The sequence below is a fragment of the Typopeltis vanoorti genome, chromosome 6, assembly GCF_054136105.1.
Source record: "Typopeltis vanoorti isolate ZY-2024b chromosome 6, IOZ_Tvanoo_1.0, whole genome shotgun sequence".
Taxonomy (NCBI): domain Eukaryota; kingdom Metazoa; phylum Arthropoda; class Arachnida; order Uropygi; family Thelyphonidae; genus Typopeltis; species Typopeltis vanoorti.
In genome coordinates, this window is record NC_143554.1 from 74,177,273 (window position 1) to 74,190,520 (window position 13,248).

At 36.8% G+C, this 13,248-nt stretch overlaps 1 protein-coding gene across 1 annotated transcript in view; it reads left to right on the forward strand.

Moving 5' to 3' along the window:
* The window catches only part of LOC150105578 (alanine--tRNA ligase, cytoplasmic-like), a 270,365-nt gene that overhangs the window by 139,108 nt on the left and 118,009 nt on the right, over positions 1–13,248 (forward strand). Inside the window, exons 12-13 of the mRNA XM_090394928.1 lie at positions 8,751–8,911; positions 10,179–10,295. Coding sequence (XP_090251054.1) covers positions 8,751–8,911; positions 10,179–10,295 — 278 coding nt within the window. The remainder of the gene's footprint in view (positions 1–8,750; positions 8,912–10,178; positions 10,296–13,248) is intronic.

Below are 13,248 nucleotides of genomic sequence, written 5' to 3' on the forward strand. Positions count from 1 at the left end.
ACACTTTTCCTCAGCGCCTAAACAAACAACACAAACGTATACAGTTCACAATTGAGATTGAAAAAACAGAACACACTTCCGTTTCTAGATACACTTGTCACACGTCTTCCTTCTGGGAATCTTTCCTTCACGGTTTACCGAAAACCAATGCATACTGGCCAATATATACACATAAACTCCTACCACCACCCAACACAAAAACTAGGTGTCATCAATACTATAAAAAACAGGGCTCTGAAAATCTGCTCCAGTGAACAGGCACTGAAAGACGAATTTAAAGTGATCAGCAATACTTTCCAGAAAAAATGGGTACAGCTAAAACACTATTAACAAAATTCTCTACAAGAGCTCAATAAAAAACAAAGACAAACCAGACTACAACAAAACTATAACCATTCCCTACATTAAAGGGACATCAGATAAAATAAACAGAGTACTACAAAAATACAACCTCAAAGCCACCTTTAAACCCCCTGCAAAATTAAAAAGCTCACTCAACTCATCTAAAGACCCTCTCCCCCTGCTGGCCCACCCTGGAATATACCGTATTCACTGCACCTGTAACATACCATATATAGGAGAAACAGGATGCATAATTCCTATCAGACAAAAAGAACATAAACGACACATTAACTATAATAATTATGGTGAAGCTGGCCTTTCTGATCATGCCCTTGAACACCTTATATAGAATTAACTGGAAAAGCACTAGTTGTCTACATCACACCAAAACATGGTATGAATGCAAATTTAAGGAAGCCTGTGAGATCAACTACCCCAATCTGAACAATAATGGTCTAAAAAAAAATCACATACATATGGAAGGCATATATTTGACCCACGGAACCTTCTTCTCTAAGAACAACTATAAACAGGACTGTAGTAAAACCAGGATCCTAAATCAAAAATAACAATTGTAGTACTAAAAATAGAACATACTAATGTTACTGAAAGAAACAATGATATTTTAACATGAATAAACAAAAATGTTTATTCATGTTATCTTAAATTAAATCTAACTTGATGTAATTTATAAAAACAATTTTTTTTTTTTTTTTTTTTTCACTAGAGGTCATGCCAGTAGAATAACATGTGATCAAATCATTGTTTCTCTAGCTTACAGTTTGTAATGTAACTCAGCTTGGCTTGTACATTTGTGTATGTTCCAGATGATGATCGTGATATGAAGATCGAAACGTTTGGATAATAAAAAGAGTTAGTTATAACATGTGTTATCAGCATTCATTTTCGAAATTATGGATTTTACAACCCATAATTTCGAAAATGAATGCTGATCACTATGTAACACTAAAAGAAAGGGCCATAGTCATGATTGCAGATATATAATTTGTGTTCTTCTAAATGGATGGTTGCTGAACTACCTTCCGAAGTAAGCCAGCTTGCAGGAACAGGGTACTTTATATACTCCAGGCACTGAGAGAAAGGAGGGAGCTGATCTTTGGTAGAATGGATAAGGGTAGCAAGTTTATGGTGGAGCTTAAATGCTGTGTGGAAGCTGTACCTTTTTAAGGTCCTGGCTATTTTTTCTGATGTGCCATGAATGTAGGGTATAGTGATGTCATTTCTGAAATCCTTTTGAAGAGATGGCCAGGGAATGGGAGAAGATACTGATTATTTTTTTAATTCTGTAATCGCTGTAGCCATTGGAAAGGAAGGTGTGGTGTATGTTGATTGAAAGGGCGGTTCCAGTGGAATAAAGATTGTGGACTCTATTGGTTAGAGTTTTAATAATGCTATATTGTTGAAAGGGGTGGTGGGGGAGAGTTTCTGTATCAATCTACCTGTGTGAGTAGTTTTCTGTGTACACTGAAGGAAAGGTTATTATTGGGAAAGTATGTTACTAAGGTATCTAGGAAGTGTAAACTATTGTTTTTGCACCACCCCACCCAGGACATGAATCACCCATTTGTCCATCGTATTAATGCTGTACTGTATAAGCTACCTGCTCATTAGTCACTTAGTAGCGATCTTGGTTATCAGATCGACTCGTGGTATTGGAGTGCTTGTGTTCAAGTAACCCTTATTTTATTTAATAAGGACCTCAAAGTGCAAGAGTAGTGATGCTGGCAATTTGAATATGCCAAAGAGAAGCCGTAAAGTGCTTCCTTTACAAAGTGCAAGAGTAGTGATGCCAGCAATTCGAATATGCCAAAGAGAAGCTGTAAAGTGCTTCCTTTAAAGTGAAAAGGTGAAAGTTCTCGACTTCATAAAATAATAAATAAATAATAAAAAAAAATATACTTGCATTGCTAAGATTCCATTCACACTCATATAACTTTTATTGCAGTATATTGTTATAATTGTTCTATTTTATTATTAGTTATTGTTGTTAATCTCTTACTGTGCCTAATTTATAAATTAAACTTTATCATACATATGTATATATGTATAGGAAAAACCATTAGAACCTATATATATAGGATTTGGTACTGTCTGTGGTTTCAGGTATCTGCAGGGGGCGGGTTCTTGGAATATATCCCCTGTGGATAGTGGGGAGGACTACTATATTAGGTTATGGAGCTTGCTAGTGTTGTCATCAGTATGTATATCATCATCATGGAGGTTCTGGTTACAAATCACTTTGATGTTTCTCTATATTGAATGAATTTTGCTAGAGCATGTCTCTTTGAGTGCCATTAGGCAATGTTTAAGATTGTCGATGTGCTTTCTAGTGTTTATAAATTGTTTAATGGAAGAGATATACAGAGGACAGAAAAATGGCTGATTGAGGTTGGCCAGAAATTTGTGTTCTGATTCGGCAAACTTTACAAAACTAGCATGTCAGCAGAAATCACATATAGAACTCTTTTTTTTTTTTCATTGATGTTGAGTCTACTGCTAAGGCATTTCATATGGTGAACAGGTTGATTACTTGTTGATTATTTGTCAGTGTTGGTGATACCTGAAATGCTCCTGTGTTGCTGTATGTATGTTGTCATATGTGGTAGGCATGGTTGGGTCATGGTTGCATTGCATTTTGTGCTGGTGCTTGCAGTCAAAAAAATAGCCAGAACTCTAAACAATTTACTGTACTGCTTTCAAACCTCATCTGAAGCTGGCTACCATTATCTGTTCTCCCTAAGGATCCACTCCCTCCCCTCTCTGCTCTAGGTATTTATGAGGTTCCTTGTTCTTGGAATTTATTTTATTATGGTCAAACTAGGATATTTGCCAAGAACACAAGAAATACATCCTCCACCATATATTTTAATCCACAGGATAGGATTAAACCAGACTATGCTTAGTCTGGTTTAATCCTATCCTGGTTACTGGCGTATTAATGCCGCTGGTTTGTCACTCCTCTGCTGCATCCCCTAAGGATGATATTCATGACTGTAATCCGTGTGTGTTCATGGGGCCGGTTTGCCTGCTTGTGGGATGAAAAACTCCTGATAAACTGGGGCGGGGGGGGCTCTGCTGTCCATGCCAAGAACAATAATAATAATAATAAATGTCTCCCTCAAAGAAACCTTAGACCTAATCCAAGCTAAATTTTCTCCCGATATCTCAGCCCTATTCAGTTCACAATGAACTCAGGATATTTCGTTTGGCAAGAAAAATTCTACAAACAGATAGAGGGGACAGCCATGGGTTCACCACTTTCCTCACCCTTGGCCAACTTCTTTATGGAGACTTTTGAAGAGAAAGCCTTAAACTCTGCCCCACAAAAACCTACCATATGGCTTCGCTATGTTGATGATGTGTTCGCTATTTGGCCATATGGCCCGGGCACACTCCTCTCCTTCCTAACACACTTAAACAACCAACACCCTCGAATCAAGTTCACTCTGGAAAAAGAGGAAAACAATAGCCTCCCCTTCCTAGACACACTAGTCACCCGCCAACCTGATGGTACCTTGGTTTTCTCAGTTTTTAGAAAACCACCCATACAGACAGATACATTCATCAACAATTCCCCCCTCCCCACACACACACACAACAATATGGAGTTATTAAGACACTATTCAACAGGGCTAAACTAATCTGCTCAAATGACCAAGCCCTAACCACTGAACTAAATCACATCCTTAACACTTTCTCAGCCAATGGCTACCTTCCCCAAAAAATATTAAAACCTGATATCCACAACCCACCTCTCTCCCCCTTTTCACAAAACGATTACTCTAAATCCATCACCATTCCCTACATTCAAGGCACCTAAGAAAAAATCAACAAAATCCTAAAAAAACATGACTTGACCACTTGTTACAGACCATATAGAAAATTGGCATCCCTTATCCGCTCCACTAAAGACCAATCACTTCCCCTAGACCTACCTGGTGTATACCAGGTCCCTTGTAGCTGTAAATTGTCCTACTTTGGCCGAACAGGCAGGAGAGCAAATATCAGAATCTCAGAACACAAGGACAATATCTGATTTTACCAGTACAGCTACTCTGGGCTTGCAGACCATGCTCTGGATACTCGCCACAGAATAAGGTGGAAGAAAGCCACAGTAATACACCGCAGCAAGTTCAAATATGAAAGACTATTCATGAAATCAGCCTCAGCCTTTAGGAACATGCCGAACCTCAACAAATTTGGATGCATGAGACTGCCCCCAAATTTGGGAAATATACATCAGAAGAACTTCAGCCCAAAGTCCAAGAACACCTAATATAGCCCAACAGGGGGGGGCGGGGGACACCAGCAGGACTTTAGGAAAATTATTATTATTATTCCAGGCAACTCCAAGGAGTCGACAGACTCAACGAGGGAGGCCCTAACATCATGTCAAGAACAACTATTCGACATTCACACAGTATCAATCATACCTCGCCTTGAACTCATTCACGGTCGTAGCACCCACAACAGAATCTGACAGCTTATTTCACTCTTTCACCACTCTCCAAGTAAAAAAACCTAGATCTAATGCCCCTGCTAACCACATTCTTGCCCATCTTCCATGTATGGCCCCTAGTCCTCCCACCACCAGTCCTATTCTCAAAAATATCTTCTGGATTAATCTTATAGAAACCCTTCAGTAATTTGAATGTCTCAATCATATCACCCCTTTTCCGCCTCTCGACCAATTTTTGCAACCCACAAATCTTCAACCTGTTCTCATAAGGTTCATTCCACAGACCTGCTATCATCTTGGTCACTCGTCTCTGGATCTTCTCCACCTCCTCCCCATCAAGAAGAAACCCTGGCGCCCATATCTGGGCACAGTAGTCTAGTGGGGTCTTATCAAGGCTCGATACAGAGGAACAATAACTTGTTTGTCTCTGCTTGTTAAAGTATTTTTCAGAAGCCAAGTGATTTGATGAGCTGATTTAGCCACTTTTGCAATGTGCCCCCTAAACTTCAATTCCCTATCCACCAACACACCCAAATCCTTGGCCTCATCAATCTCCTGGAGTATGGTTCCACCAATCTGATATACTGCTGCTATTCTTTTCACCCCAAAATGCATAACCTTACACTTTGCCACATTAAATTGACATCCATTTTCCCTAGCCCAGTCCTCCAAACTATCCAAATCATCCTACAAAATTTTGACATCCTGAGCACTCGCAATTGCTCTACCCAACTTTGCTTCATCAGCAAACAAGAACACTTCCTCTCAGATCCTTTCCTATTTCGTTAATGAACAAATTGAAAAGTAGTGGTCCAAGAACAGAACCCTGCAGCACACCACTAGTCACAAGCCGCCTTTTGGACTCCACTCCTGAATAAACCACTCTCTGGTATCTCTTCATCAACCACCCTCCTATTCATCTCACCAACCCTATATCCATCTCCGTCTGCTCCAGTTTACTGATTAGAGTTTCATGTGGTATCCTGTCAAAGGCCTTGGCAAGGTCCATTAGAATCACTGTAAACCTATTACCCTTATCCAGTTCAGCCGTCACTGTGTTATAAAACGTGAGCAAGTTACCGAGGCATGACTACCCTTCACAAAACCATGTTGTCCCCCATACAATATCCCATTTTCATCTATCCAATCCTGTATTCGTTTCTTGACTAATTTCTCCAAGACCTTGACAACGATTCCTGATATGCTAATCGGTCGGTAATTTACAACAGCAGTCTTGGAACCACCTTTATGCAGTGGAACTATTTTCCCCTCTTTCCACCCCCTCGGGACTAACCCAGACCAGAGACTCAAATTAAACAAAATGGTCAAGGGTACTGACAATTCTTTAGCTGCTTCACTTATGACACGAGCTGGTATACCATCCAATCCCACAGATGTATTGACATTGAGGTTATGCAATAGACTACTCACCTCCACTTCATTCACCACAATTCCCATATAATCTATTGGTTCATTCATTTCTGCAATGTCACTACCTGGATGATATATTCTTGCAAAGTGCTCACTCAGTAACTCAACTATATCAACTGATTCAGTTACCTCTGTACCATCGGCATTCTTTAAAATTTGTGAATAAGGAGGAGACGTCAAAACTGACCATTATGTCATTATGTTGGAGTGTAAGGTTTTTTATACTGGCTTTGAAGTGGGCTGAGTTTTTTATGTGTGATGGTGTGTTGCCAGTATAGTGTGAGAGCACTTTGGCTAAATATTTAGCTAGTTTGTAATTGGGGGAATCAATGCCATCCACTATGGGACATAATGGCACATTTTCTTTATGTATTTTCGGGAGCCCCTATATTCGGATTTAAGGAGCCTATGGAGTTTTCTAATTTGTGATTTGGTGGGATTGTATTCAGTGGGGAGGGTAAGTAGCTCAATCTAATAGTAAAACCTTAAGCTTACCTGTGTCAGTATGATTGAGTACCACAGTGGCGTTCCTCCTATCCGCTTTGGTGATAAGCATTTCTTTGTTTTTCATTTCCTGTAGAGACTTGTATTCACTAATTGATATATTGGTTTTTGGTGGTTTTGTTTTTGTGAGAACACAAACTACACCCAATCTAATATCGTTGGCGATGTGGTTTGGAAGGTGGCAAATCCCACGTTCAATCTGGATCGTTAATTCCTTAGCCGGTAATTTCCTAGGAGCAATGGTGAAGTTGTGACCACGTGACAGAGCGTTGATTGCTTCAGGCTTCAAGATAACTGAAGAAAGATTAACTACAGTGTTGGTTTGGTTTTGGTTTTGACGTCAAATTCTTTTTTAATTTATCAAACTTGTTGATATGTTGACTCCGTATTCTTTCGAATTCTTTATTTGCCGCAGTGCACGAGACGTCATGTAGAATTGACCAAAGTTCATGATTTAGCGTATTTGAAAGCTCTATCTCTAGTGCTAAAATAGCTCTGTTTACGTCAGCTAGGGAACTGCATGTAGCATTAATTTGCTCCCATAGTAAAGCCCGGAAAGCGTTATTCAAACAATCCCAATTATTAACTATTCAATCACTGTCGAAACATAAGGTGTAACCTTTAACATGTTGTATTGCATAACTAAAATGAAAAGCCAAATGGCTAGTTTTCTGGCAACTTAATAGAAATTAAGGGGATAAAAATGCTATGTTGTTATATAGCCAGTATTTCACTTACTGGCTATATAACAACATAGGATTTTTATCGCCTTAATGTTGTATTGCATTTATATAACGTTGTAAGCATTGTTATTATTTATAAAAACAAACAAAATTTAAATTTTGTGTGTATTTAAATAATATGTGTCCCAGAACACAAGGACTACATCCGATTTCACCAGTACAGCCACTCTGGGCTTGTAGACCATGCTCTGGATACTCACCACAGAATAAGGTGGAAAAAAGCCACAGCAATAGAATGCAGCAAGTTCAAATATGAAAGACTATTCATGGAATCAGCCTCAGCCCTTAGGAACGTGCCAAACCTCAACAAATTTGGATGCATGAGACTGCCCCAAATTTGGGAAACATACATCAGAAGAACTTCAGCCCTAAGGCCAATAACACCTAATATAGCCTGCCAGGGGGCTCCATCAGGACTTTAGGAAAACGGTAGCTTCCTCGCTTTGTTTCTCATTTGCTGTTATGTAGTACTAGCGTGCATGTGTCTTTATCTTAAGTTCCCATGAAGATGGCAATGTGACATTGCCGAAATAACGGAAAGTATATATTAAAATTGATTTAATTTATATTTCTAGTGTATGCTGTCAATTCCTTAAGTATTAATTATCATATTCGTGGTGAGGGTGAACTATTTTTTGCAAATCTTATTTTTTCTGTTAAAATAACATATAATTATTTATTTATTATAGATACAAGGCTGAATTATGACGAGTGTCACTGTTGAAAATATGAAAAGAATTATATTTTTCAATTATCGTTACACAAAAACAAATACACTGTGATCTAATGCAGTGTCAGAATTATTGCGTTTGACGAAATGCAGCCAGACTCGCCGATATTCGGTTGCGCTTGTGATTGCACGTTAAAAGGTCATTCCGACACTGCTTGGTTGGGCAGTATATCGTATGCTTGACGCGTTATTTCTGTGAGATACGAAACTTTTATTATTGGTGTTTGTTCGTGGCGAGTGTGAAATATTTTTAATAAAGCAATTTTTTAATATGTGAATGTATTTATTAATAAATTGGTTACCGATTAGGAAAAAATAAATTATTTAAAAAAATTTTTATTTTATTTTGTATATGCAGCACCACCACTTAAAATTTTCACTGGCTGCCACTGATATGGACAAACATATTATACTTGCTGTTATCATACCTTTTCACAATTATATTTTGAAAGTTCATGTTATTTATATATAAAACTTCTTGTAAAAAAAAACTTATGGAATAAACTTTGAATTCTTATAGCCTTTGCATCCCCATCTGCTAAAATCTTGGTCTTATTTCAAAATGGAAAGCTAGTGAGTGAAATTAAAGAAGGAGAATGCGGACTTGTTATTTTAGACAAGACTAACTTTTATTCTGAAGCTGGCGGTCAAGTTTCAGATAGAGGATTTATTAATGCCGAGGTAAATTTACTTTTTTTAAATGTTTTTTAATGTATTACTGTCTCTCTTACCTTTCCTTGACTATCAGTTATCGTAGCATAGTTAACTTTGTTAATGCCTTTAAAGAAATTACTAAAATAAAGAGCCAAAAGGCTTCATATAGCTTGGGCACCTATGTCTTTTAAGTATTCCACTCTAAGACTTACTTATGAATGCCAGGGAGTATATTCCCGTAAGCTCTCTTGTCAACTTCCTTTATAAAACTTTCATAGTTTCTACATTTGGCTTGGAAATAATGCTATTTCAGTTTAAACCTTTATCTGAGTATCTCATCTGAGTAGGTATACTCAGGTGAGATACTAAGGTTGAAGTGATGCAGAAGTCATATATTTCCCATATACAAGTATTTAAAATATGTTACATCTTATTAATAAAATACTCTGGATTAGAGCTAGTTGAAAGTTTTTTTACTTAGTTATATATTGTATTAAAGATGCCAAGAAATTATATTCCTGTTTAATCCATGATTATACTCCAAAGTTTACATTTGGAGTATAATCATGACTAAGCTACTTGTATATAAAGGCTAGTGACTTCACATTAATTGCCTTAGTAGCCCATAATGCAAAGCACACATCCTTTTGGGTGTGTATTGGGCTATGCATCAACTTTGGTATCTCTTCTAGGTTTAATTCACCATTGATGAGGCTGCAATCAAGGTCAAAACCAGTCTGGGTAGTGGTCTTTCCCCATAACACATACACACCCAAAAGGGATGTGTGCTTTGCATTATGGGGATACTATGGTATTTAATATGAAGTCACCCTCTATATACAAGTAGCCTAGTTGTGATGATACTTCATGCACAAACTTTGTTTTACACTGGGATAAAGGATTAAACAAGAATTTAATTTATAACCAAGTGGGGGAAAAAAAAAAAAAAAAAAAAAACAATATCATAATGTGTATGTACTTTCAGCTAAATCTCACATTATTTGCCTGTCTTTGTTTAGCATGCAGGTGAATATTGAAAGATACTGAGTGCACAGTGGAAAACTAAGTATGGAACAGTGGACTGAAAGTATTTGTCAGTTCTCCATATTTCTTACAGGTTTTATGGTTTTTGCCCATTTATTTAGTTGAAACCATAGATTATTGAAACAGTTTCAATACTGAAATGAAAACATAATTTATTCTAAAATTCTATAATTTTAAAACTTAATACACCTAATCCTTAAGTTTGTTCTTATGCTCTTGTTATAACCTTGTTTCTTTATTGATCATATAGAACTGTTGCTTTATTGTGGAAGATACTCAGAATGTGCAAGGCTATGTATTTCATTCTGGCCAAGTTAAAAAAGGTTGTTTACGAACAAATCTTAGTACTAACTTGTTGCTGAATAAGGTAAGTTTTTTGACAAGTAGTATTTTTGACTTTACCTTTAGGCCATAGTTTTTAAACCTCCTGTGAATAGTTTTAAAAGAAATGCAACTCATGAAAGAAGATAGCTTTTCAACATTAACAATGTTGAAAACTATATTAAATATTAATTTTAAAATTAAGAAATGTGCTACATTTATTAAAGTTTCTAAAAATAGAAAGTAAGATGTTAATGAATTTTTCCCACTATATTTATCCATATCCACAGTATTTAGATATCAGCTGATGCTGTATATTGTATTTACTCAAATATAACTCACCCTCACAGCACCCTTGATTTTACTTTATGAAAAACGAAATTAAAAAGTTTCGCATATACCTCATCATCATCAAATTCCTGAAATGGACCCTCATGGGGGTGTACAGGATGTTATAGTACTACATGAAAAATTTACATCGTTACTAACTTCCTATCTACAATTTTCCTCCAAATCAATCTGTTACTTGTCAAGACTCCAATATTATCATTATCAGATCTTATATTTCTATCATCTAAGGCACATTGTATGCCGTATCAATCCACCTATATCTTGATCTTCCTCTAGGTCGTTTTCCTGGCAGAGAACACTTGTTTTGCTAATCTTTCCTCGCCCATTCTGTTTAAGTGACCATACCACCTGAGATTAGCTCTGCTAATGCATTCCTGGATGCCGACAATGTCAAGTTCTTTCCTAATATCCTCGTTTTTAATATGATATTGCCATTGATGCCATCTGTTCATGCCTATAATCTTTCTCAGGACTCTCATATCTGCGATCTCTAGTCTTTGGCCAAGTGTTTTACTTCTGACCCAGCTCTCAGATCCATAAGTTAAAACTGGTATGAACACTGTCTTGTATACAGCTAATTTAGTATTCCGACTAATTTCTCTCTTATTCAATATGAATTTATTCAATTGACTTCCTACCAGCTTTGTTGATTCTGTTGTCTATTTCCATATTTAATTTACCATCTTCAGTAAAAATCGTGCCTAAGTAGCTGAAATGTTTTACTTGTTCCACAGGTTCCACGTTCACAACACAGTGGACATTTTCAACAATTCTACCTATTTTCATTGTCTTTGTCTTTTTAATGCTGACCTTCATACCATATCTATTACAACAGTTATTCTCTTTAGTCAGGGAATCTTTCAAACTTGTAGTGGATTTATTTAGAAGTATAACATCATCTGCATAAAGCAAAGAGCTGACATTAACATCTCCAATTCTGATATCATGTTTAATACCACTTTCCTTCATAATGTGATCCATATAGATAATGAATAACAGAGGGGATAATGTACATCCTTGTCTCACACCAGATATAACATTAAACCATCTTCCTATACTTCCTTCAATTCTAACTGCTGACTTACAACTCAAATATAGACTAAGTATTGCTTGATATAATGCCCCATTGACACCATATAACTGTAGCATATTGAACAGCTTCTCTCTTGGCACCTTGTCATATGCCTTTTTCAGATCGACAAAACTTAAATACAGATCTTTGTTATATTCCCATGCTTTCTCAACTATTTGTCGTAAAGTGAAGATCTGATTCTGACAGCCTCTATTTGGCCTGAATCCAGCTTGTTCTTCACCAAGTTTTTCTTCCACAATTCTTCTCAACCGTTTCTCAAGTATACTGGCATAAATCTTGCCAGGAACACTCAGTAGGGAAATACCTCTGTAATTCTCACATTCAGTTTTATTTCCCTTTTTATATATGGGTACTATGAGAGCTCTACTCCAATCATCGGGAATTCGTCCCTCTGTCCACGCCTTCTGAACTATACAGTACAGCCACTGTAAGACTTTTATACCACCATATTTCAGCATTTCTGGTCGAATATCATCTACTCCTGAATATGCCTTTCCACATTTCAAGCCTTTGATGGCTTTTTCTACTTCAAGTATGGATATGTATTCCTGACTGTATGCCTGTTGAGTGTTTTTTACCACTTTGCTATCACTGCTTGTTTCATTTACCAATTTTTCGAAGTAATTACTCCATACTTCAAGGATATCTTTTTTTTTCTCCTGTTTTCATGTCACCTTTATCATCTCTAACTCCTTTTACAGCACTCTTTCCTCCATTTCTAAGCTTCTTCAACAGTCTCCAGAATATCTTATCACCTTCTTGATATTTATTTTCTGTGTTCTTGCCAAAGTCCTCTGACTTTTGTTTAGCTAATTTTGCACAGTGTTTTGCTTTCTTACATTTGTCTCTGTATTCTCTAAGAGCAAAAGCTGACTTATATGCCAGGAAATTTTGATATGCTTTCTTCTTTTCCTTTACTGTCTCTTTAACTTCCTGTGTCCACCATGGAGTTCTGATTTTTCTATCTTTGCAAACAACCTCACCACATGCCTCTCTGGCTGAATTAATCAGGGTTTTCTTCAAGGCTTGCCACTGAATCTCCAAGGTTTGATTCCTGTTCTCAAACTCTTTCATTTTTTCTTCAATAATCTTTGTATATTTTAGTCTACAGTTTCACATCTGAGAGTGCTCAACTTTTATTCGCTTTAAAACTTTCTTACATGTTATTCTTTTCAATGAAATTCAATTTTATCCTACTCAAGACTAAATAGTGATCACTTCCAATTTCAAATCCTCTGTACACTCTGGTGTCCTGCACCAGGGAGAAAACATCACTATTAACAATAACATAGTCAATGAGACTTTTCTTATTCCTTTCTCCTTTTCTCCATGTGAATTTGTGCGCATTTTTATGTTGGAACATGGTGTTAGTAATAACCAGTCCATGTCCTGAGCAGAAATCCAACAGGTATTTGCCATTATTATTGGCTTAGCTCTTTTCTCCAAATTTTCCCAAAATATTTTTGTTTGTCTGACAATCATTTCGTACTCTGCTATTTAGATCCCCAACAAGGACCAACTTTTCCTTTTTCATTGTGTCAGTTGCTTTTTCTAA